The 25,777-nt window shown below is 43.2% G+C and overlaps 1 protein-coding gene across 6 annotated transcripts in view; it reads left to right on the top strand.

Moving 5' to 3' along the window:
- The window catches only part of cdc42bpab (CDC42 binding protein kinase alpha (DMPK-like) b), an 87,098-nt gene that overhangs the window by 35,109 nt on the left and 26,212 nt on the right, over positions 1 to 25,777 (top strand). For all 6 annotated transcript variants that reach the window (XM_071919983.2, XM_071919984.2, XM_078289748.1 and 3 more), the window contains exons 3-18: positions 452 to 535; positions 2,221 to 2,316; positions 4,119 to 4,267; positions 13,317 to 13,410; positions 14,350 to 14,550; positions 15,087 to 15,225; positions 15,731 to 15,840; positions 16,620 to 16,699; positions 17,623 to 17,789; positions 17,958 to 18,080; positions 18,326 to 18,459; positions 19,044 to 19,165; positions 19,666 to 19,786; positions 20,342 to 20,452; positions 20,890 to 21,137; positions 23,244 to 23,349. In XM_071919983.2, coding sequence (XP_071776084.1) covers positions 452 to 535; positions 2,221 to 2,316; positions 4,119 to 4,267; positions 13,317 to 13,410; positions 14,350 to 14,550; positions 15,087 to 15,225; positions 15,731 to 15,840; positions 16,620 to 16,699; positions 17,623 to 17,789; positions 17,958 to 18,080; positions 18,326 to 18,459; positions 19,044 to 19,165; positions 19,666 to 19,786; positions 20,342 to 20,452; positions 20,890 to 21,137; positions 23,244 to 23,349 — 2,085 coding nt within the window. The remainder of the gene's footprint in view (positions 1 to 451; positions 536 to 2,220; positions 2,317 to 4,118; positions 4,268 to 13,316; positions 13,411 to 14,349; positions 14,551 to 15,086; positions 15,226 to 15,730; positions 15,841 to 16,619; positions 16,700 to 17,622; positions 17,790 to 17,957; positions 18,081 to 18,325; positions 18,460 to 19,043; positions 19,166 to 19,665; positions 19,787 to 20,341; positions 20,453 to 20,889; positions 21,138 to 23,243; positions 23,350 to 25,777) is intronic.

Here is a 25,777-nt window from a genome sequence, read left to right as displayed (position 1 = left end):
CAAGCTGGGATGATATTTCTCTTGTTCATTAATTCACTGCCACAATACCACAACTTCTTAAAACATTGAAGGTTTTTAACTAGGGCTAATTATGGCTAAAATTATAATCCTGGTTATTTTGCAAGTTTTTTTTTAGGTAGCCTAATTCTTTTACTGCGCTTTTGCAATCTTATATCAACACCTTGACTATTTCCAGCTACACTGGTCATTCTGAATGATTGTGATTATTACTTGTAGAATTGTAATGTATGATTATAAATGATTAATTGTGCAGTGCTAGCTTTTACACTCCCTCTCATTGTCTCAGGGATAAGATTAGAAATATGCAATCTGTTTTATAATGTGCTGTGTTTTTAAACATGCTCCTTGTATTTTTATTGGCTATGCTGTGTTACAGATGTTTAAAACCGTGTTTTAACACTTTCTCCACTTCTTTCTCCCTTGTCTGCAGGTTGCGGTGGTGAGGGTGAAGAACGCAGACAAGGTGTTTGCTATGAAGATTCTCAACAAGTGGGAGATGTTGAAGCGAGCCGAGGTGAGCAGGTTTACTCAGCCTTTACCAGGGGTGCACCAGTACTGGTACTGGTGTCAGGTATTGGGCCAGTGCCACCAGCCTAAAAACGGGGCAGATCTATTGGGGAATTCCTCCAAAGATAAAAGGCAAAATGCCATTTTCCACACATAGAAAGATGTTAAGATACTACTACTAGTACTACTATTACTACTACAACTGATACTACTACTACTGCTACTACAAATAATAATAATACTAATCTTTTCAGTGAAAAAGTGCCTTCTGTGGACAATTTGTTGAAATCTAACAAAGAGTTACAGCAAGAGGGTACATGGTTGTTTTTCTTCCACATTTCTATAAAAACATTGGTAGCTAATAATGATTGGTGATTCCATTTTTTTCCTTCGCTGTTAAGGGACACGCAAACCCTTGTTAATTCCCCCTCAAATCGGCAATTGGTCGACATGCAATTTGCAGCAGATGTCACTGGTGGAGCCGCATGTGCTGCTGACGCATGTTTTTCTCATTGACCTCTTCCTGACAGTCATTCAGACATTCCCATTGGTCCCCCGGGTCTTCCATCTTCATGCCTCATACCTCACGGGGCAAAACTGGCCCCTGCTGTGTGTGTGCAAGAGCCTGGACATGGGAAATGATGTAGGATAACAAATGGACTGTAGATGGTGTACCCATCACTGTAGAGAGGAGAACATCAAGGCTTTGAGGATGTTTTTTATATTGACATTCAGTGGAGCTTCCCTCTTTGTCAATGCAAGATTAGAGGATATCATTTTTGGATGTGCTGATTTTTTTTTTTTTTTTTAAATTGAGTATCCAAGAGGTTCTGAAATTAGCTTTATAGTAGGGAGACTGGAGGGCATGGGTTTAAACCTCAGTGACAGCAGGGATCCGCCCTACTGAAGTGTCCTTGAGTAAGAATGAATCGCTATCAGCTCCAGGGGTGCTGCTCTATAGCTGACCCTGACCTCTGACCTCCCTGTGGAGGGGGAAGTTCTCCTTTGGTTACCAATAGAGTATCACACAAGTATATGCATCACAGAATGTGGGCTCTAGGGTTACATGATATTGACAAGAAAATCATGTTGCCAGTGTGTTTTTTGGCTGAATATTGTGATTGCAACATCAGCTGCAATTGCACAGGATTCAGCTTTTTCAACATGATTTATTTTCTATCACTTAAAATCTGCTCAATTTGAGATAGAATGAAATGCATGCAACTCGCATTAAATTTGACTTGGAGGCCAAGGATTCTGCACAGCATAAAAATAACTTACTTAGGAAGCTTTGTGAATGCTTCTCCCATGAGCCGAAATGCGTTGGCCACAAGCCGAAAGACCACAAGCCAAAACAAGTTGGTTTTACTAATACATGTTTGTTCTCAGCACTGCAAGTGTTGCTGGAATTAATTATTTTCCAGTGTTACCTGCCCATTCCATGCACTTTGTTAGTGGGTGAAGTTGTGCCAGAATACTTTTTCAAAACGGTAACATTACCAAGACTTTTTTCAGGATTTTCTTATGAAGTTACATGGCCAAAATCATCTGTGAATTGTAGAGTGAACATGTATACCACTTAAAACTGCAATGTCCAAACTGTCTTATGTTTTTGTTTAGACATATTGTTGCCAGCATGCGTGACATGTTGTAAATGTTGGTAACTGTGAAGTTTGTTTCCTCCCTCTTTAGACGGCGTGCTTTCGAGAGGAGCGGGACGTGTTGGTAAATGGGGACAGTCAGTGGATCACCACCCTGCACTACGCCTTCCAGGATGACAACAACCTGGTAAGAGGCGTGTGTGTGTGTCTGTGTGTGTCTGTGTGTGGGAAGGTGTTTTGTCCACCAATCCTAGTGGCTGGTATGTTTGAAAATTCACCAGCCACTTCTTTAAACCTTTATTTATCCAGGGAAAGTTGACTGAGCAGACATACTCCTTTTCAGCACCGCCCTGCTTCACATTCATACAGTCCCACACATTCACACCTGGGAGCTGCACAGTAAGCCAGGGTCTTCTGCTGTTTGTTACTAAGCAGCTCCACCTGCCACTTTTACCATTTCACCAGCCAGCTCAGTTTTTAGAATACAATACCACCTCCAGATGATGGCTGGTTGCTTGCCAGAGGCTGGACGGCACATTCATTCCTTACTGCAAAGTACAATAAGTCTTAGAATAGTAGTAAATTGAGCAATAGAAGTTAACAAGGCCCAAAAAACATTTACGTAAATGACCAAAGGGAATGACTTTGGAGCTAACTGATTGGTTGGGAGCCACACTCTACCTCACTTTGATTGGCTGCTGTGGCCATCAGTCTCTAACTGACTTGACAGTCTGTCCTCTCTCCCTGACCCCGAGTTCAAATGCCATGGGTGCTTGTCATTCCATTTCCCACATTCTCACAACAAATGCTTTACCCTGGACACTCCCCGGGGCTTTAAAAATACACCCCACGGCCCGTCCAGCCGTCTATTTTTAGGAAAAACCTCAAAAGTTAAGAAGAACCATTTAGGCCCTCGCTGCCTGAATGCCCTCCGCAGCAATTATACTGTGAGAAAAAAGGGAGAGGAGAAATGGAGGAGGAGGAAGGTGGGGGGGAAAGGAGGGCTGATATTTTGCGCAGTCAAAGTATGAGCACCGTCTGCAAATACATGATTTTTGATGTATTTGTGAAATCTGACGTCTCGTTGTTTCACAGTATACTAGTCTTGTTTCTAAAATGTGTTGCTTTTTAATTGGTTCTGCTCTGTATTATAAATTGCCGTTGTGAGGATACCTCTAGGTGAATATGATATTTTTCCCTCAGAGACATGTTTCCTATTGTAATTGGGCTTTTTCTTTGTACTGTGGATCCAGTTCAGTTTTTTTATTTTGAAGCCATCAACTCTCACTTTCTCTCTCTGCGTTTCTATTGATCATGTATTATGTGGCAGTGCAAATTGCCTCAATGCAGCATTTTCTTTTTAAAGTCTAACAGTACATTCAGATTACAAGCATTAAAGCTACAGAAGTAAGTCATTTTCAATGGGAGTTGGCAGCATGGAGCTACACGCATGTATTACACATAGCGCTGTGTGATGGGTGTGCCAGGCAACAAAGTTGAGCTGACATCAACTTTTTTCACACTCCAATGACGCGATGAAGCTTCAACCATTTACAATAATGAGAAAATTGCCATTATTTTCCATCCCCCTTTTCCTGAAGGTTCTGCAAGTACAAGTTCCATGAAACGCTTGTTGTTGTTATTCCACATACAATAAAAAATAACATTAAAGTACGCTTGTCCGTTTTGTAGCATTGTCGCTCGTAATCTGAACATACCAGTCTCTCTTGGTCCTCCCCCCTCATCTTTCTTTTATGTAATGTGTAATGTTTTACCCGAAATTGCCTATCTGAGGACATTAAAGTTGATAGGATGGCATAAAACTGACATTAAAACCCATTCTTATATCACGCCCCCTTTTTATCTGTTACTCTCATAATGTTCACTAATGATTTCTCTTTCTCTCAGTTTCCCTGTGGACCTTGTACTGCAGTACCATTTTTTTTTTTCTAACATTTTCTCTCTCTGTCGGCCTCTCTGTCTCTCTAGTACCTGGTCATGGACTACTATGTGGGCGGTGACCTGCTGACTCTGCTCAGTAAGTTTGAGGACCGGCTGCCGGAGGAGATGGCCAGGTTCTACCTGGCTGAGATGGTGCTGGCCATCGACTCGGTTCACCAGCTGCACTACGTCCACAGGTGAGGAGTAGGCAGAGTGTGTGTGCTTGTGTGTGTGCGTTTGGAGGGCATAAAAGGAGTGTGTGTGTGTGTGTGTACTTCATTATTTATTAGTTGTGCTGTCATTGCCACTGGAATCGTTTTTATGGCGGGGAGCAGGCTGAGCAATACGGCCGGATGATGAATGTTCAGTGTATTTACATCTTTCTTGCTGTGTGGGCAATTTTCCAGCTGTGGGAAGCCACCGCAGCTAAATGAATATAAATGGAAATACAGCTCGTTTCAAAAGTTGGTATACATTTTTATATAAATTATTAATGCTCACTGTATTATTAAATATCCTTCCTGTTTCCAGGTATACTGTAGGTCATGGCTGGAAATTTAATGATTGAGCAGAGGAAAATTGCTAAATTATCTATATAAATGATTATAATCATCATTATTAGAAATTGTATACCTAGTTTTGAAAAACGTGGCACTGGAGCGTGTTTCTGTGAGTAAAAAAGTTAGCAATGACTAACTTATAGTGTGTATTCCTGTGTGTGCCAGCATGTGTGCTATTATTTGACTCTCTATCAGCTACATTACATTCACAGGTGAGGTTGGGTTTGTGTGTGTGTGTGCGTGAACAAGGATTTCCATGTTTAAAAAATGTTTTATCCAACTTATTTCTGCGTTAGTCGTCCTGTTAGCAGTTCGTGCCCCTTTTTCATTCAAAGTCTCCGTCTTAGGATACCAAAGGCTGTTCCCAATTACACACACCACAGTCAGTCTCACTCAATTTAATGAATGAAAAACAAATGAACCACCTAAAAGCAGACCGTTGACAGGCTGAGGCCTTCGCAGCCACTTTCCTCTCCGACACAGATACCGAAAGATAGTTTCACCCAATAAAAGTTGCCCTCGGGGGCTCATGGGATAGCTGGCGCCGGCGCGGTGGGAACCACTCTCTCCCCCCCTGACACACAGGAAGTGGACTCCGCCAGATGGGAAGTGGTCACACCGGCCCGTTAACATAATGACAGCGTCGCCGTTGCCGTGGGCTCGTAACAGCAATTTTGTATTTGAGGGAAGGAGTGAGAGACATGAGAGGTGGATAGAGAGAGAGAGAGGGAGGGTCAGAGAAAGGGAACGGTGAAGCTAGAGAGTGAGAGAGGAAAGGGGGGGTGGCTGGTGGGATAAGGTTTTGGGTGTGCCTGTAGTTGCATTGATCTCTCATATACAAGTGGAAAGTCAGACGGGAAGAAAGAGATTGAGAGAGGGAGACAGAGATATAAAGAGATATGTACAAGTAAAGAGAGGGAGTGAAAGAGCCAGAGAGAGAGAGAGATGGGGAGCCACTAATTGCATGGTGTTATCTGGGGGTGTGGGTGGGGGTTGGTGGCGGCAGCAGAGACGGAGGAGTGGATGGAGGGATGAAGGGACGGAGGGAGGGAGGAGGGGACAGTGCTGTTTCTCTTTAAGGCCCCTCGTGGACGCTTTGGGACGGTAATGACGGGGTATGGGAGGGGTGTGGGTGGGGGTGTGGTGCTGTTACCTCCCCCAGCACACACACACACACACACACACACACACCAACCCCCCACTCTCTCACTCACACACACACACACACACACTCGTGGGAGATTGGCACGCTTGGTTTGTGGAGGGTGGAGACGGCCATGCAGGTCCCCTGAGGAGGGTGTGTCCTGCTGGCTGTTCTCTTCTGATCAGTGTGTGTGTGTGTGTGAGAGAGAGAGAGAGAGAGAGAGAGAGAGAGAAAGAGAGAGAGAATTTGCGTGTGTGTGTTTCTCAGTGATGGTGTGTACGTGATGGGTGTATGTTTCCAATCCCTATGACTAAGTGAAAGGACAATGCATTAACCCTATAATTTGAAGGCTGTAAGGTCCATTAAAGAGAAAACCAGCCGACCCGTTTTCATGGATCACTTTCAGTCACACCAAACACACACCGCCGGGGCACTTTTTAGGAAATATAAATGGCCTAGTTGTGGCTATACAGCACAGCAATGGTTTCCAAGCGCGTTCTCTCTTAGGACCCACATTTTCGGCGGCCATGGATGCCAGTTTCTCCCAGGATAATTTGAGGGCCCATTCTAATTCTCCTTGTGACACACCTTCGGGTCCTGATCCAGACTTTGGAAAAAACATTGAAAGACAGTCTATTAGTTCAGCCCTTAAACGACTTAACGCCCCTCTGGAACGGCGCTCATCAAGCTGCGTGTCGGCACCAAAAATGGATCGTGAGCTTATGTCTGGTGGGTCCCCACATGGCGAGAGTAATAATATGTTCTCGTAAGCCTGAGTCCCAGGGCGGGACTTAATTTTTCATTTGAGTTCCGGGCTTAAAAAAAAAAAACGTTTACAAACCTCCTGTCGTAGTCGAGTCAGAGGAATGATTCACAGGCATGGAGCAATCCTCATCAGCGACTCAAGATCTCCACTAAAACCCCTCCTGGCTTTTAGAGGGCTCACGGTATTAAAGTACTGCCTCAAATTATTGCACTCCATGATGTCTCGCACATCTTCTGCATTCTGTGTCTGTATTTATTAGTTGATACTGTTTACATCGCTGGCTCATCTTGCGCCTTTTGCTGTTTTCTGCTACAATGAGATGTCTGTTCAGTTTTGTGCCCATCATGTGTTACACATTATTAGTCCATGTATGTAGCAGAGCTTTTCCAGTCCTTTCCATCATGCTGTACTGGAAGCAATTTCCATCAGCCTTGATATTCTAATCTGAAAGTGTCAACAAATGGGTGGGGGGTTCGATGGAAGATCTAAAATGGGATACAAGTGGGGTGATGGAAGACCACACAGCAGCCTTTAGTAACATGCAAAGCGCCCATTCAGAAGCCCTACACAATTAAAATGACAATCGGAATTCATTCAGTCTTTATGCAAGGAAAAACAATATGCTGCATGTCACTTCTGGATATTTCACATTGGGCAAAACCCTACTCTATTGAAAGAAATGTCTAACTTTTAATCCATTATTTGTGTGACTGGCCTAATCAGCCTATAGTCTTAATTGTGGCATTTTAAGCTTAAGCCTAATTTGTGTTTTTCCTTCTTGTTTTCTTCTTTTTATGAAGCAGTTGACTTTGCCACAGTGTTGGGCCGTTTGAAATTCATATTTCCAATCCTGTTGACGCTGATGAAGCTGAAATGAATTGAATAGCAAAGAGCCTTGAGGTCAACCTTCTGTCCCCCTCGGCCCGGTCCCATGAGAGACAGCGTGTGTGAGAGGGAGCGAGGCCAAGGGAGTGTGTGTGTATGTGTGTGTGTGTGTGTGTTCATTCATTCAGTGACCACTGGTCTGCATGGCCTCCCAGAGGGGCCTGACAGACATTTCAATAGGCCAACCCAGCATGGCTCTGTGCTGGCTAGCACCACATCTGTCTGCCCTGTGTGTGTGTGTGTGTGTGTGTGTCATTCAGAGAGAGTGAGAGGTGGGGGTGGGTACAGACAGAGAGAGAGAGAGAGACAGAGGGAGAATTTGTGTGTGTGTGTGTGTGTGTGATGATTGAGAGAGAGGGAGAGATGGACATAAACACACACATACAGTTTTCACACAGTGTGTGACAGTTAACATCTGTTCTGTGTGGGTCTCACTACTGTAGAGTCCTGTGTGTGTGTGTGTGTGTGTGTGTGTGTGTGCGTGTGTGTGCGCGCGCGTGCAATGATGTGTGTTTTCCTATTGATTGGAGCCATATGTGTGTTTTATTATTGATCAGGACCATGTGTGTCTCCACAGCCCAGTGATCTAAGAGAGGCTAGTCCTTACACACACACACACACACACACTTAACCATCATTTGCCAATCACTTATCAAAGAGCTTAGGTTACAGAGTTGGCTAATTAGCTACTTGCTTGAATGGTGGCCTATTGTTAGAGGGATTATCCAATTTGATCCAAGTGGACACTCTTAATTATAATTTAACTGTAAGCCTTTGATAAGGGAGAGAGGTGTGTGTGTGTGTGTGTCTGTCTCTGTGCGTCTGTATCAAGTGATGCTCAAAGTCTATAGACTAAAAAACCCTGGGCTGGAGCCATGTGGAGATGTCTTGTCCATCCATTTTCCAGTGTCGCCACAGGCCACAGTGTGTGTGTGTGTGTACACGCGTGTGTGTGTGTTGTGAGGTGGCGTCCAGATGGCCCTCACAGATGGATGCTGCGGTCTTAGAAGAGATTACCTCCCTCTATTCTCGGCTCCGCGCTGCTCCTTAAGACCGCAGGAGCCCTGTGACACAGTAGCCCAATTAGCCACGCTAACTAGCCTAGCCTAGCATGAGCTTAACGTTAGCTTAGCATTAGCATATCTCAGGGTCTGTCCATGCATGGAAGGCTAAATGTAAGTTGGCTTGTGTGCTGTTGGCCTCTAATGTGTTTTAGCTGGAGGCATTAACCTGGCTGCCCCAACCGTCCATGGGCTCGTTACAACAGTCTGGTGAGGAGAGAGAGAGAGGGAGGGAGGGAGGGAGAGAAAGACAGAAAGCAGAGAGAAGACTGATGAGGGGATTGAGGAATTGGTAAAAGAAAGATGTTAAGGGGAGAGGGAAAAAAGTACAGAGAGAGACTGATAGATGGCTTAATTGAGTGGAATCAGAGAGAGAGAGAGGGGGGCAGAGAGATTGAGTTGGATGGGGAGGGGGCTGGTAGAGAGACCACTGGTGGTAACTAGAGAGAGAGGGAGGGATTGGGGAGACAGAGAGCCATGTTTGTTTGATCTGTGCCTGTTAGCAGCTCAGGGGCTTCGCTGAGTACTAAATGGTTTATCAGGAGCAGCGCCAACCCCTCTTCCCTAACCCCTACCATGCTGTTTGTCTGCTACACACACACACACACACACACACACATACACACACACACCGGCAAGGGTCAACTCACGCTGTCTGCTCTTTGGCAGAAGAACAGAAGTCTTTGGACCAGATTAAGGCCTTTCGGCAACGGAAACACCTGCGTACGCAGGTGCAGACACACTCACACGGTCTAGTCCAAGTGTAACAGGTGTCATTCATGATTTGCAAGGACTACCACTTCCTGTCATGGAGCCAGATTTTGTGTCCAGAAGTCACATGCCTGTCGGTATGATAGATAGCCACACCGGTGATCGAGTTAAATCAAATGCACAGTCCACAGAAAAGCTCTCGATTTATCGGTTGATCTTCGTTCCGACTCTTAGCCATGGTCACAAGCTCTGGGTAATGACTAAAAGAATGAGATTGTGAGGTTCCTCCTCACCTTGGCTGGCCTCACTCTGCGTGATGGCGTGAGGAGTTCAGTGAGTTGATTTTTTTAACATAATGAGCAATAAACATCAGGTATTCTTTTTTTCCAAATGCATATACTGTATTTTGGAATGAAAAGTCTTAATTTCAACCATAAGCAGATTAAAAAAATTTGAACCTGGGTCTTCCGGTTGAAAGGCAGGCTCCCTACTTCATACTGCTGCCTGCTAAAAGGATGAGTCTGACAAGAGATTTGAAGTTGGATCGCTGGATCCAAAGTCTGCCGTGCCAGCCATTGCATAATGGATTTCCCATTCAAGTTTAAGCTTCTTCACATCCCCATTTACTGGCATGGAAGTGACAGCTCTTCCACCTAGGGTCCACTTAAAAAACAATACAAATTACAAAAGCCACTCCAGTGATTGTGTAGCAAAAACTAAATACTATAAATATCTTGTGTTTGAAGTCCATGTGTCTTACACTAGCTAAGTTAGGTTAAGGTTTTGGTCAGAATGGACAGCAGCATAGAGCCAAAAGCAAAAATCTTGGAGACAATACAATTTTTTTTTATCAGACCCATAATCCTCTAACCCCAGTTGTGTGCCTTTAGGTATATGAAGGATTTCTTTCCAAAATGCTATATATCCATTCTGACCAGAAATTCATTAGTCAATATTTAAAAAATACAAATTCTGTCTTCAAAAACATAAGGACAACAGGGCGGTGTAGTGTACGCCTTAAGATGACTCCTAAGTAACCCATGATGTAATTTAATTTCATGCTAACAGTCATTTTGTAAGAGTAGGCGTCAATTTGTATATCATTTTGGTGTGTGTACAAGTCACATGTGTGCACACATTACTTTAATGCTGTGTTTTATAGGTTTGTGATTTAGTCACTGAAGCGGCTAGATAGCTAGCCCACCCCCAGCTCAAGCCCCATGGGACGGCCTATTAACACTACTGGAAAATGATGGGGGGTTCACATCTGGCTTTGAGCAGAGCTCTAGCTGAAGACAGAGACATCAAAGCTATCTTCAAAGTAAATTTATGTCTGTTCACTGTTAAAGAAAAAATCTCTCTTAGGCTAGGGTTAAAGCCTCATGTCTTTATTGAGTAGTTGAGTAGAATTTGAGAAGAAGAAGAATGAAATTGAGTCGTGTGGAAATTTCTTGAGCTTCAACTGATTCTGCTTTTAGATAAAACTCTGCTGTTAGAATTGCCTGTGTTGCCAGGCAACATTAACACATTGATGATCGTCTATCAGGGAAGAACTGGAAACTATTTGGCACCTCAGTGATTTTTATAGTGGAACTTTTACTAGATAGACAGCTCTGGTTAGAGCGCTGTTTGAACCAAACAACCACCAGTCTAAGCGGTGCCATAGTGGTGCCAACCAGACCCACCGTCATTCGTAAAGATGGAACAAGGAGAAGATTTTTATAGCTTCAATGATTGTTATTCCTTGTCAGTACCAACACACACACTCAAAATGTTGGTTCATTTCAGCCTATTACAAGAGCTGGATTTTGGAGGCTGTTGCATATGAGTTCCATTTTTTAATCTAAGGAGCTTAGAGATCATTGGGAGTGTTATTAGTATGTTTGTGTTTGTATGAGTGGGTGGGTTCCTGTGTGTGTTTCAGTGTGTCTGTCTATGCATTCAATGTTGAGTTAGACATCAGGGTTTTTTTGGTTGTTTTTTTTTGCCTAGCCATGCTCACATCACCAGACAGAAATAGTATTAACTTCTGTAACCTATGACATCAAGTGTGTGTCTTATGTAGTTCACTTGATTACATATCAACTATGTAACCTGTGACATTTGTGTGTGTGTGTGTGTGTATGTGTTTTATATGTGACACCAGTCTAAAGAGCTTTCTGTGTGCACTCTATACCTTGTGTATTCAGCCGTGTCGTGCTTGTCTGTACATTGATAAGAGGGTCCCAGACAGAAGGGCGTGACATGGTTTGCCCTCTGGGGAAATCAGTGGAATGGTCAGACGAGGACAGGGTCTATATTTAGCCCTGGTGGAGGGATACAGTGACCTCTCCACTTCAAGCAAACCCAGGCCAGTATCTATCAGTTGGTTAGTTTATTTTGGCGATTCTTAAAACACATGGTGCTCAAACAAATATATATGTATGTTCAAAACATCAATGATGACACAAGAAAGTCACTGTGGAAACGGAAGGAGAGAACTGTTTCTTTCCCTAAGCGCTCCAGAAGAAAAAGTTGAGAGTTTTGCCCACTGTGGGCACCGAGACTGGGCCAGACCAAACCAGGCCAGGCTAGGAATGGATCTATGTAGGCAAACTCAGCCTTCCATGTTGGCTAATAGCACAGCTAGCCCAACACAAACCACCTGTCAGTGACCACCTGTTAAACACACTGGGAGATCTCCTCCCCCTTATTCCCTCCTGCTGGAGCCAGGCTAAATTCCATTTAGCTTGTGGGAACCTGTGAAGGGAACAACGCAGGCTAGGCTTGTCATTTTCACCAAGCCACTGTAACTTCAAGATAGTAGATAACTATATGATTCAAATGATTCCATATGATTCAAAACTGTGGCACTTTTGCTCCGTCTGCCAAGAGCTGCTCCCTGGGGCAAACTTTTCCTTGTAAATATTCCCATGCAGAGGGCGTAGGACATAGGGAGGAAACTAACACCAGCCACCAGCCAAAATGCTGGTAAATTCTGACTGTGGGTAATATGTTTAGTACGTCTCTCTCTACCAGCCACTTTGGTGGTCCCGTTCTATTCTAAAACCCAAGTTGGCTGGTAAAATAGCAAAAGTGGCTGGAGATGAATAAGCTAGTTTCCTGCCCTGTGTAGAGATTAATCCCGCTGATTAGAATCAAGTCACGCTCTCTGCATGTATGTAGTAAGTATATCGTAAGCAGTAAGTAATGTATAACAGATGCAGGGTGGGGAGAACTTCTACATTGGCCACCACTGAATCCTTCAGACTGGGACGTATTGGCATGTGTATGTAGCCTACATGTGTGAAAGAATTTGGTGTTGGCAACCCTCCACCCACCCCTTCTCTCTTCACAAACACTATTTGTGGAGGTGAAAATAAGAATGGGGGAGTGTGTCTGTCTGGGACACAGGGATCTTTTTTTGGGAGTGGGAGTGTGTTTGTGTGTTGCATATTTCCTCAAAAAGAGATAGTGTGTGTGTGTTTGTGTTGAAGCTGTGTTCCGCAGTTGGGCCAAAAAAAGTCAGAAACAAACACACCACTTCATGAAGGCGTCCAGGAGCGCACACACACACACACACATTCAAAGTATGCACACAGAGACAAGCACTCACAGACTCTAAACATATGCTTTACACACACACACACACACACACACACACTTTCTGTACAGCCAATGCACTTATTCCCCCAACACAAGTCCAATTCTTTCTCGTGTTTATCCTTTCTTTTGCTCAATTTAGAGTTGTCACGCTGCTGATTAATGGGCCGGGGGAAATTACAGTTAATTGAATCACAAATATATCTGAATTATAATACACTAGCATTACTGGCAAATTAAGACATAGTTAAGTTCAAATTTGAAATTATGATAATCGATGGGGAGTAGCACAGTAATGTGAGACCAGGCGCTTGTGTGTGTCTGCCTCTGTTCATGTGTGTTTTGGATGTCCCATAGGTGGTGTTTTGTTTGGAAGAATGTCTTGTTTTCTTCATCCTCTCCCTTCTTCTCGGAGGAATTGCTCACTCAATTTGTCTTTCTCCCTCTTCCCCTCCTTCCCTACTCCCTCTCCCTCCTTCTCTACCCCCTTCGTTCCCTCCTTTCTCTCTCTCTTTCTCCCTCTCTGTCTTCTTCCAGGGACATCAAGCCCGACAACATTCTGATGGATATGAACGGCCACATCCGCCTGGCAGACTTCGGCTCCTGCCTCAAACTCATGGAGGATGGAACGGTACGTTTTACCACACTGCCGGCGCTTCTCCTGGTCCAAAGCAAACATACCAGAACCATACCGACCTCCTTCTCAACCCGCAGGGGTCTCTCACTAGGGATGTTTGGTTTGACTGCTTGGCTCTGCCTGCGGTTAATGATTCAGAGAATTCTCCCAGCAAAAACTTTCCCCTCAGGTGTTGAATCTAAAAAAAAAAAAAAAGAAAAGAAAAAAAGACACAATGAAATAAAACGATCAAAGAAATACCTGGGTTTGTACCTTCCAAGGTTTACATAATGACGAGATTAGATGGAAATTAAATTCAGTGCTTGTTGGACACTTCTTGAAACATTATCTCAAATTGAAACAATTCATCCTGTGGTCTGAATCATGATATGTCGAATGTGTATTTCTTTGATGTTTTGTCTGCGTTGAAGCCACTTCCTGGGGATAATGGGAAGCGAAGATGCCAGAATGTGACGCATGAGATCAAATTCTCTCAGGTCTTTTCTCCAAAATCAGCTTTTTCTCCGTTCCGGAGTTTCCAGTGGGAAAGTTTGGGACTCTATAATGACCGTAATTTCTGAAAATTCAAGTGTTGAGGTCATCATAAGAAACTTGTTGTGTTTGATTCATGAAACTTACTTGCTGCTTCAATGTTAATTTAGGATCCAGCATGAAAAGTGCGTTCACAAGAGCACCCTAAAGTAGTACGTGGAACTAGACCTCCAGAACCCCCAAAAATGTGTCTTTCCATTTGGGTCTGAAAGCTCAAGCTAGGACTTCAGCCTGTATCTCTTACTATTGCCAGCATTACCTCGCTGAACTTAAATCTCCATACTTTTCATACTTCTGAGCTTCTGAGCTCTGTTTTGCTGACTCGTTCGGATCAGTTGTTGACTTAAGTTCTCTGCTCTCGTCTTCTCCCTCCTTCCTGTCTCCCTTCTCTCCCTCCCTTAGGTTCAGTCCTCCGTGGCGGTGGGGACACCAGACTACATCTCCCCAGAGATCCTGCAGGCTATGGAGGACGGGAAGGGCAAGTACGGACCTGAGTGCGACTGGTGGTCCCTGGGCGTCTGCATGTATGAGATGCTTTATGGTGAGACGCCCTTCTATGCAGAATCCCTGGTGGAAACCTACGGCAAGATCATGAACCACAAGGTGAGATTAGAGTCTTTGAGGTTGATTTTTAGGCTGCTTCTCTGTAAAAGTAAATCATATGTGAATGGAATACTAACAGAAATATCAATGCAATACTAAGATAAATATGGAAGATTTGATAAATAATAGAAAAAGAAGTTGAGAAATTGTTTCTCTCTGATGACCCAATTAAGATGTATGAACAGAGACACACTGAATAAAGGATGTGAAGGCTAAGAAACACTTAATTAGATTGAGACATGCCTCGGTGCGTGTGTGTGTGTGTGTGTGTGTGTGTGTGTATTTGGGGTTACCATGTTTTAGTTAAGGCAGGTCCTTGGTATCAGCCTGTAATTAGAGTGTGTGCAGATAATAGTGCTGTAATGGAATTCTCCAAATAGAAGTCAGAAACTAACATAAGATTGCAGTTTATCATTTTGTACTCAATTTAGGAATTTAATCTGTTTTTAGAGACTGAGACGCTAAGCTCTAACCTTGTGTTTGTTTATTCTCTCTCCACACCCACACACACACACACACACACACACACTGCACAGGAGCGGTTCCAGTTCCCACAGCAGATAGCAGACGTGTCAGAGGAAGCAAAGGATCTGATTCGCCGGCTCATCTGCAGTCGAGAACACCGATTGGGCCAGAATGGCATTGAGGACTTCAAGCAGCACCCCTTCTTCATCGGTACGGGCTGGACTTAACTCAACAGATACCATGATATATTATAACTCCAAACATTGCTTAACAGAATAGATATTGCAACAATGCTCAACTCAATATCACAACATGGCTTAACTCAATATAACAGCATAGCTTAAAGCGATTTCTGGACATTTTTAATTTTGGGCTTTTTTTTCCTTCATCAGTCAATTGAAAACAAGAGGAACCACTAGCTGTAGGCTTGCTTGTGAGCTTGCAGCTAGCCGTGCTAATTGGTTTCAATAAGGAATGCTAATAATGCTAACAGCTGAGGAACATAACAAATATTAAAAAAAACTTTTTTGCCCATCGTGTAATGAGTGTCTGGTAGCTCAACTTAACAGATATTACAAAATTGCTTAAATCAATAAATACCAGAGTGTAGCTTGACATTTATAATTGCCATCTCAGCTACATTGGTTAAAATTCTTTGTGTCCTTTCTCTGTGTGCTTATGAAGTATTCTGTCATGATTTTCCCCTTGTGTCCAGGCATCGACTGGGACAACATCCGTATGTGCGAGGCCCCCTACATCCCAGAGGTCAGCAGTCCCACAGATACCTCCAACTTTGACGTGGACGACGACTGCCTCAAGAACTCGGTAGGGGCGAGTGTTTATGGATCAGTGGATTAAGACATACACCATATCCTCACAATGTTGTTTGTCCAGTCTGGCTGACTATCTTTGAATGTATTTCTAGTTATTTATAATCACATGTCACATGTCACCCCCTGGCTCTTTAACCTTGAACATGCCTCTATTGTTTAAACTGTCCAATTAAAAAGAAGTGCCACTGTAATATTACTACTACAAATAATAATAATAACAAAACATCTCTCCCTCTGCTCTTTCTCCCTCTCTCGTCCACAATCTACCTCCTTTTTAGCCATGCTCTGTCTGACTCTGTCTCCCTCTCTCCTATTGTTTGTTCCCACTTTTGTTTGTTTCAAAGCCAGGGGCATAATGCGCACAAAATGTTTTGAGGTGGGGGCATAAGTTCACACAGACAGACATGTCAACAGTGCAAATCAATAGAGAATGCAGATTGTAAGACCACATATGAAAGGGATTTGCCAGCTTGGCAATAGCTGTGTTTTCAAATACAACTATCTTGTGGAAGGAAGCGCAATCTATGACACAAGTAGAATCATCGTCTAAATATTGGAAATGAAAAGCTGCAAAAATGTTGATTGGATCTCAAATATTTGAGGCGCCACTCTTGTGCTCAAAGCACATCCTTCCGCTTTCTGTTTGTCTCTCTCTCTCTCTCTCTCTCTCTCTCTGCCCTCAATATTGCTTCCTCCGTCCGTCTCTTTAACTGATGAAAAAGTCCTGTTTGTTTTCTCTGACTCCATGTTGTCCTTTTTATTGTTTTTCAGGAGACCATGCCCCCTCCCTCTCACACAGCCTTCTCTGGCCATCACCTGCCCTTTGTGGGTTTCACCTACACCAGTAAATGGTAAGTGGCATCATGACAATCACTGCAAACCTTGTATCCTTTGGGTTTCGGCCATTTTGTGTCACTTCTTGCAAGTCATCTTTTACACTCAGTTGGACATGCAAAACCGGATTTTTCCTCCAGTATCTTGTCAGTTTTCTAATTGACAAAATTGAAATTATTGAATAGATGAATGCAGACTAAAGACAGACAGCAGAATGAAGGGAGAGAAGCGTGGCAGCTTATCATGAGCTGGTATCATATCTATGCAGTCACTTTAAATGGACAGATTCCCAGACAAGCCCTCTTTGTGCGTAGCGTTCTTTTCAATTTAAGAGAAGCGTAGGAGTATTAAATTTGCTTCCCTCCCTAATAAGGTGATGTCACACTGAAGTGCTACCCGTGAGAAAGAAACGAACAGACCAATTAGTTTCTTATCTCTTCAAGGCTCAATGATAATGGCCTTTCCTCTCGCTCTCTCTCTTTCCGCCTCCTTCCCCCCCGCACTCTCTCTCTCTGTCCCATCTCCCTCTCTCCTCCTCCACCCTGCCTCTCTCCCCTTCTTCCATGACTCAACATCCTCCCATCTTTCAACCATCTCTGTCTCTCTCATCCACTGCTCTTTCCCATTTCCCCTCCCCTGCTGTTTCTCTATCCTTTCCCTTTCCTCTCATCTCTGTTCTCTTTCTGTCCCTTCACCACACATTTATTTTGAATTTCCTTTCTCTTTTTAACACCGTTACTGCCCTTTTCTCCCCCTCTCTCCCCCTCACCTCTATATTCCATCTCTTCTCTCATCTCATCATTCACCCTCTCTGCCCTTTTTACACATTTTCCTAACTCTCTTTATCACTGTTACTCACTGTCACTGTTCCCGTGCCTCACACCTTTATTTGCACCTCTTTCTCACTCGATTCTGTCCATGGCACCCTCCTCCCGTTTAGCAACCTGTCTGATCGGGGCTGCCTGCGGGAGCTGTCTCGGGGAGGGCATGACCAGATGGACATTGGCGTCCAGCGCAGCCTGGAGGACAGTCTGGCCACCGAGGCCTACGAGAGGAGGATCCGCCGCCTGGAGCAGGAGAAAGTGGAGCTGAGCCGCAAACTGCAAGGTGAGGCCGAGAGAGACACCACCACAAAATTCGCCAGATTTCTAAAAAAAACAAAAAAAATTCAACATTCTACTTTTATCAAAAAATGTTTTCTCTGCACCTCAGTGTTAAATAAAAGAAAAAAAACGCAAATAACTGATGCGTCTAACCTGACTTTACACTTTACAGAGTCGACTCAGACGGTGCAGGCGCTGCAGCACCCGACAGGCGAGGCCCCCCCCAGCGCCAACAAGGAGGTGGAGATCAGGAGTCTGAAGAGTGAGATCGACATCCTCAAGAAACAGATCGCTGGTCAGTAATTCATCTGTCCAAAACTCACCAGCTGCTTTTACTATCTTACCAGCCAAATAAGATTTTTAGAATTTAATAGGACCAAATGGTGGTGCAATATGTACCTCATTTTGGTGATTGGCAAAGAAAGAAGCAAGGTGGGGAGATTCTACAGACATTTTCAGTTGAACTTAAAACTATATGTGTGTGTGTGTGTGTGTGTGTGTGTGTGTGTGTGTGTGTGTGTGTGTGTGTGTGTGTGTCAGAATCAGGCCAGCTGGAGAAGCAGCTGGAGGACGTGACGTCGACCCGCAGGGACCTGGAAGACTCATCCAAACACATCAGGAGTCTGGAGAAACAGATGAGGAGCGTCACACAGGAGAAGGACGACCTGCACAAGGTACTACCAGGGCTGGAGTGTGTGTGTATGTGTGTGTGTGTGTGTCTCAGTGTTTTCTTTATATTCATTTAGCTGCGGTCCCCCCCCCACAGCTGGAAAATTGCCTCCACAGCTTGAAAAATGTAAATACAATGAAAATGTGTTATTTGGTCTTCTTGATCAGCCCACAAAGGGAAAAAAAACAATAACATTTACAGAATAACTACCCATATGCATACGTATTTCATGACATAAATATCCAAATAAAAACCACACTTACTGGAATTGATCCTGGAATGGAATGTATGTATGTGTGTGTGTGTGTGTGTGTGTGTGTGTGTGTGTGTGTGTCAGAGGGTTTGGGGTTATTGCGTGCCTAGAAAGTGTAAACTGAATCTTGGGATTTGGAGGCCTAGACATCACCTGCCTCGGCACCCAAAACCATATGAGTACAGTACGCCAGAAATCAGGTCAACTGGCTTTGCTTTTTGGCATCTAAATCGAGTCATATAAGGGCCTGTTTCATATTTAGATGATTTTTCCTTTACGCCAGTTTGAGAATCTTGTGGTTAACTACATTTATACGCTGTACCTGTTCTGTCCAGGACCTTGTGGAGGCCAGTGAGAAGCTCAAGTCTCAGTCAAAGGAGCTGAAGGAAGCCCACAGCCAGAGGAAACTGGCCATGCAGGAGTTCTCTGAGCTCAACGAGAGACTCACAGACCTCAGGTAGCGTCACTGCAGAACCCCATTCACCAAAACCAGGAAACCTACACACCTTATGGACACACCTTGCAGCAGTCCGAAATCTGTTTTAGAGCCATTTTGGTTGGTTGGTTGATTGATGTTGACAATTTAAAATACCTACATACATAGAAAAACCATAGAAAACAGCAGTTGTTGTTTTTTTTTTATACACAAATTATAATGCCATGTGTGGACATATCCTGTAAGCCAATGGGAGCTGGGCACTGAGAGCACCTGATACTGGAATCAAAGTAGTAAATCATACATGGCCTCTCCAGGGTTTTCTATGTACTAATAAAACACCACAAATATTTTTCCCCCTGCTTTCTTGTGTTCCTGATCATATCACTGCATATATAAGACAAATGACCAATAGGATTCCACAAGAAAGCCCTAAGGTCCCATTTCACTGTTGTCCCCTGCTCTATTTTTGTGTCATTTGTAAAAATTTCCAACCTCTTCTGACCGAACGTCACACCCAGGTCGGCCAAGCAGCGGCTGGTTCGCCAGCTGCGCGACAAGGAGGAGGAGATGGAGAGTCAGACTCAGAAGGTGGAGGCTCTCCGCCTGGAGGTGCGAAAGGCCGAGAGGGCCAAGAAGGAGGTAGAGTAGACTCCCCGTGGTTGCTAGCACACCCTGTCGTGTCTCTGTTTGCTGGTTGGTGCACACTTCAAACTTTTATTGGTCTTTGTGTGTGGTATCCATATAGTCTGTTTATAAATATTTATGGAGTTCCATGAATATTTATACAGTATATTGGTAGCACTTTTGCATTGGCTTTATTCCAGTGTATAAGCTTGTGTTCTTACACCCTTCTAAGGACATTATACTGTGTATTTTCGTCAAGTATTCTACATGCACAGTTAAATACACTGGAATAAGGTCACAATGTTTATACAAAATTTATATAGATTTTTTTTTAAAAGCATTTAAGTGAGAGTGCTAAATCTCATGTGTACCAATGTAGTTGTTGAATGTGTAGTTTGTGTGTCTGTGTGTTCCTTCTGTAGATGTTGGATGGATTGCGTGTGAAATGATGCCTGCTTTTGGTCCCGGTGTGTTAGTATGTGGATGAAAGGGAAAAATAGTGCATAACATGTTGGCATCCAATTGCTGATTTGTGTGTGTGTCTGTGTGTCTGTCTGTGTCCACCATCAGATGGAGGCGCAGGCGGAGGAGCAGGCAGCAGAGTCCCAGAAGGAGAGGAAGCTGAGGGAGCGCAATGAGCAGTACAGCCGACAGTTGGAGGAGGAGTTGGAAGGGCTTAAGGTAAGCCTACAGACACACACACACACATACCCAGCTGTATGTCCATCTACAAGGCATCCACCTGTTTAAACGTCTTAAAACCATGCCATGACAAGCTTCTTTGTGCTGCATGTGCACTTGTAGATTAATACAGAAATATGGTTAATGCAGTATGCCTCTTCCCCTCTTTCTCTCTCTCTCTCTCTGCCCATCTCTCCTTCTTCTTTCCTCTGTGTCCATCTACCCTCCCCCACCTCTTGCCTGCCCTCTCCCTTTCTCCTCTCACTTTCTAAACATCCTGCCTTTCTCTCTCCTTCTCTCCCTCTATCTGCCTGTGTTACTTATCTGACCCTTCTCTCCCCATCTAACCTCTGTCTCTCTCACCCTTCTCTCTCTCATATCTTTCTAACCTCCCTCCCTCATCCCTTTCACCCAAACCCCTCACCACCACCACCCAGTTGAAGCAGTCCGGCCCCTCTGCCGCCCCGTCCTCGGCAGACCAGTCCCAGGAGGTGGGGCGCCTGCGCGGCGACCTGGAGAAGAAGACGCTCCTGTACGAGGAGGAGCTGGGGCGCAGGGAGGCGCAGCACGCCACCGAGCTGAAGGCGCTGCGCAAGGAGCTGCGGGACGCCGAGGGCCAGCACCTCGCCCTGCAGAAAGAGATCCTGATGCTCAAAGACAAGCTGGAGAAGACTCGCCGAGAGAGGTATCATACTTTTATTTATTTTATTTTATTTGGCCAATTTGTAACCGTTATTTAATTTTAATATATCCAGTCTTCTTTGATTCAGACATTTTTTGTGGTGGTAGTTTTGGTGTAGGGCAGGATTAGTGGTGTTTGGGTGCCAGTGGGGCGTTAAGGCAATGTGGTTATAATTAGAGCATGTTTTATGAGCATGTGCATATTTTCCTAAGTGTGTAAGTGTAAGACTTAGCTGCATAATGTATGGCACCTTACAAAAAACCCATATCCACACCATGCGTATCCCACATCTGTAGCACCTGTGTTCATGGGTAATGTCTTCAACCCACACTGAGCTGTATTTACATAATTTACAGTCTAATACAATATAGGACTGGTCACAAAACCAGTGTTGCAAGATATCTAAATCATCGTGGCAATTTTCTTTGTTTTCTTCATTGTCTTTTCCAGTGATGATTGCCTGAGGTAATTACAGATACATTAACAATAGCCCAATCCCCTGTCTAGTATACATGTGTAATAGTTGTGAATTCCCATTTCTTTTGAATAGTTCATTTTAGTATTCCCCAGTATGGAATTGGAGTTATTTTATCCCTAACCCAACTAGAAGTAGCAATGCGCCCTGATCCAGGGGTTCTCAAGTCTTTTCATACCCCCGAATTGACACATAATATATGAAGAGTTTAATTCCAAAGATGATATCCACTCCATATTTGAAAAAAACCTGCTCTTATAAAATAATTGCTGGTATGAAAATAAAGCCTATTTTGAGCTATTATTATAATTAGTATGAGTCATCTTATAACCTTTGCTTATAAAATAGTTATATTTTTAAGGATAGAATGATCTTTTGAGTTTTTGAAAGACTGATTAATTTCATGTAGCAAAAAGTTTTCAAAATGTATGTATAGCATTTTGCAGTGAAACCCTTATGCCATTTGCTGGATGCTTTTCTCCAAAGCAGTGAACAGTACCATGAGTGCAGACATTTTTATTATGGGTGACCCCAGTGGGAACCGAACCCCTCGCCCTGACAGTGTTGGCGCCTTGCTCTACCCATTGAGCAATAAGGGAGCATTTTACCTGGGGACTCTGATATAATGAACTTATTAAAGCCGCAGTCAGTAAGTTTGAAGGAAACCAGGAAGACGCACGCACTTACATGTGCTAAATCGGAAATTAAATACTAAGAAATAAAAAGAAACTATTCTTTATTTTTTTCTGGCGGGACCCCCTGGGAACTACTGAGGGGCACCAGACCCCATTTTGAGAACCGCTGGTCTAATCAAATTTTAATAAAATCTTGTTTTTGAGCAGCAAGCCTCAGAGCTTTGTTTTTGTAGCCTCTCTAACCTCGCGGACTGGTGTTGCTGACATATTATTCCTGCTACTTTCTAATTCGTTTTTATACACACTGGTATATCACATTCTAACTGCATTAATGTGTTTGGGCAGAATAATGTGTAACTGGTCTTAGTCCCAAGCCTTTCGTTTAGGTTTTGAAGCATTGTGCGGAGCCAAAGGCCCACACACACACAAGTAGGAGGATGATGAAGCTTTCTGAGGCACAGGGACTGAGATTGGTGAACATGTGATTGGATGTGTGACACATTTGTACTTAATTTGTTCTAAGGCCACTGCATTCAGACTAGCTGGTGTAACTATTCAAAGGAATAAGATCACACTTGACCAGCAAACAGTCTTCAATACTCAATTTAAACTCATGACAGACAAGAGATGGATGTCTAGTGTCTAGAAACTAATGAAGGTCGGCAGGCCAAAAACATTCTGTCATGAGATTTATGAATCATTGAAATACTGTATATTTTCTTGTTTGAGTGTGCCCTTCGTTTTCACCGTTAAGTGTTTCTTAAATGTCCCGACAAAATAGAAAACTCAGAAGAAAGGAAAGGACCGTGCAACAGACTACATTAGTAAAAGGCTTATTTTTAAGAAAGGGCTAGGGTTAGTATTCGTGTTGGGTAAGGGTCAAGGTGTGGGTTGTGGTTAGGCTTAGCGAAACAATGTAACTTTGTAGAATGTTTTCATAAGTATGATAACACAAGTGTGTGTGTGTGTGTGTGTGTGTGTGTGCTGTCTCCCTTCCAGCCAAAGCGAGCGCGAAGAGTTTGAGACGGAGTACAAGCAGAAGTACGAGAGGGAGAGAGTACTGCTTACTGAAGAAAATAAAAAACTATCCAGTGAACTGGATAAGGTAAGTTATCTATTACACACAGTGACACACACACACACACACACACACACACACACACACATTCTCTGTCAGAAGTCACACATAAAATGTAAACATCCAGTCATATACATGGAGATGAGCCTTTGAGGGTTGAGCCTAAACACCTTTCTCAGCTTTTTCTTTCCCCTTCCCTTTTCTCAATCTCTCTCACTCTCTCTCTCTCAAACACACACACACACACACACCCACACACACACACGGAAGACCACAATTCCCTAACCCCAGGTAACCCCTCTCAGTCGTCCCTAACTCTTTCATCACATTCCTCCCTCCACCCCCTCTCTCCCGGCAATGCCAAAGAAATCACTGTTCAATATCCCTCGTAAAAACACCCTGTAGCCTCCTACACACTCTGATGGAATGGCTCTCTGGATTACGCTATATTGACTTTGGAAAGGGGTCGAAAAATGGGAATGGGTACTTGGAAGTTGAAAGTAAGAGGCTCCCAAGTTAAATACTGTCTTAAGAAGTAGGAGGCGTTTTGACATATGGAATAAAGAGCCAGGGTGTTTGTTGTTTTTATGGTCTGCAACTGATGAACAAAGAAAAGGTCTCCGTGAAATATAGAGCACATGTGGCTAGGGGCCAACGGAATGATCGCACATAGCACTATAGTTATTGTATGTATTATTCTGTTATTTCATATACTGAAAAACAATGTTTTCAAAAGCCAAAACACTCAGAACGGATTAAGTCCATCTACATGCTGCCCTTTCATAGATAAGTCTTGCGCAAAATAGTACTTGAATACATTTTGTGGGTTTGAAAAATATTATTGTTTGACTTGTCTTATCTTGCAAGGGGAATGCCCGCTTTTGATGCTGCTTGCCTTGCAAGAGAAATCAAGCCAACTTGACTAGATGAACTATATTGAAACCATATTCAAATATAATGCCGTGTCTTGCTGTAGTTTCTATGAGGGAGAATGGGTTTGCCAACCTCTTTAAGTTTTATTTTCACAGTAGAAATGATAAGAGATGTGAAGAGAAGGCACAGTACAGAAAGACAAAGTTTCTAAAGTTTCTACTGGAATTCAAGCATAGGTAATTTTACCAGCCAACTAGATTTTTTGAATAGAATAGGACCTTCAGATATTGGTTGGTTATCTGCTTTAAGTGGCTGGTAGCGTAGGCCAACTTAATAGCCACAGTCATGATTTACTACCATTTGTCTGATGTCTGGTCGTCATTTCCAAACCTGGATGGGATGTGTGTTTCCAGGTGCAAGCGCAGTCTTCAACTGCTACATCACGTCTGGGCATGTAAAGATAAATGTGATCCATCGAATATCAAATCCCACATATACCTATAAGTCAAACCTGTCCAAAGAATAAGTTAAATGCTTAAAAAAAAATGAGAAACACTTGATTTATCTTATCATGCAAGCGATGTTTCCAGTGTTGAGGTTGTTAAAATGTCTGCAGCGATAAATCAAGCGCACCTCAAGTAGTTTAAATACACCAAACCATACTGAACTTTATGTTTCTTTTCAAGTTTGGAGTCTTTGCGTTCCGATTAGCAACCCATGACTACGGTCACACTTACCTATTATGTTTTGTCACATGGAGAAAACCACTGGGAAACCATTACATAATATAGCATGGGCTCTTACCTAAAGAGTATCATACCCTATAATCAGTATGTATTTTTTCACCCCACATTTGCATCTCTCTATTTCAGTGGTTCTAATTTTTTAGAGCAGTGACAGACTTATTTTATGACTTATTTTATGATCCTTCCAGATACTGAAAAATATAATTTCCTCAAGGCAACCAGTGATTTAGATTGGAAAGCAACAGCAAAACAATATGAAAGCACTGTCTTAGCTTGAACATTACATCATACTCCGTGGCAAGATACCAAAAATATTACCCTGAAGTTAGGTATTAAGCAAACAACAGTGCACCCAGAGACGGTGAATGATGTCACCATGGTAACATCTTCACACACCTTGACAATAAAGGATTTAAGATAACTTTTCAAGCTTTAATCTCCCTTCCTGTGTGTGTGCGTGTGTGTGTGTGTGTTTCCCCAGCGGCATTTTGGTCCACTTTGATCGAGCATCTGAGAGAGGACTTGGCAGAATGACATAAAATCAACCATAACCTTCAACATTACTCTGATACACTTTACATATAATCAATCATGACAACCATGGCTGAGCACCTTTGCTGTTAGTCATACGACAAGTGTAAACATTATATATTAGTACGGTTTTTAAATTACGTTGATTTAAGTTATTGAACAGAATGACATAAATCCAGTCATCATACGTACATAATGCTAGCTTGTTCTGCATTAAGTTAGTGTCCGTATTTGAATTACATCATCAGTGTTTGCCAACACTATGATCTATTTTCCGTGTGTGTATGTGCTCATGCATTCCTGTG

This window comes from Centroberyx gerrardi, chromosome 18 (genome assembly GCF_048128805.1).
Source record: "Centroberyx gerrardi isolate f3 chromosome 18, fCenGer3.hap1.cur.20231027, whole genome shotgun sequence".
Taxonomy (NCBI): domain Eukaryota; kingdom Metazoa; phylum Chordata; class Actinopteri; order Beryciformes; family Berycidae; genus Centroberyx; species Centroberyx gerrardi.
Note: the sequence above shows the minus strand (reverse complement) of the source record. Positions and strands in the feature narration are given on the sequence as shown.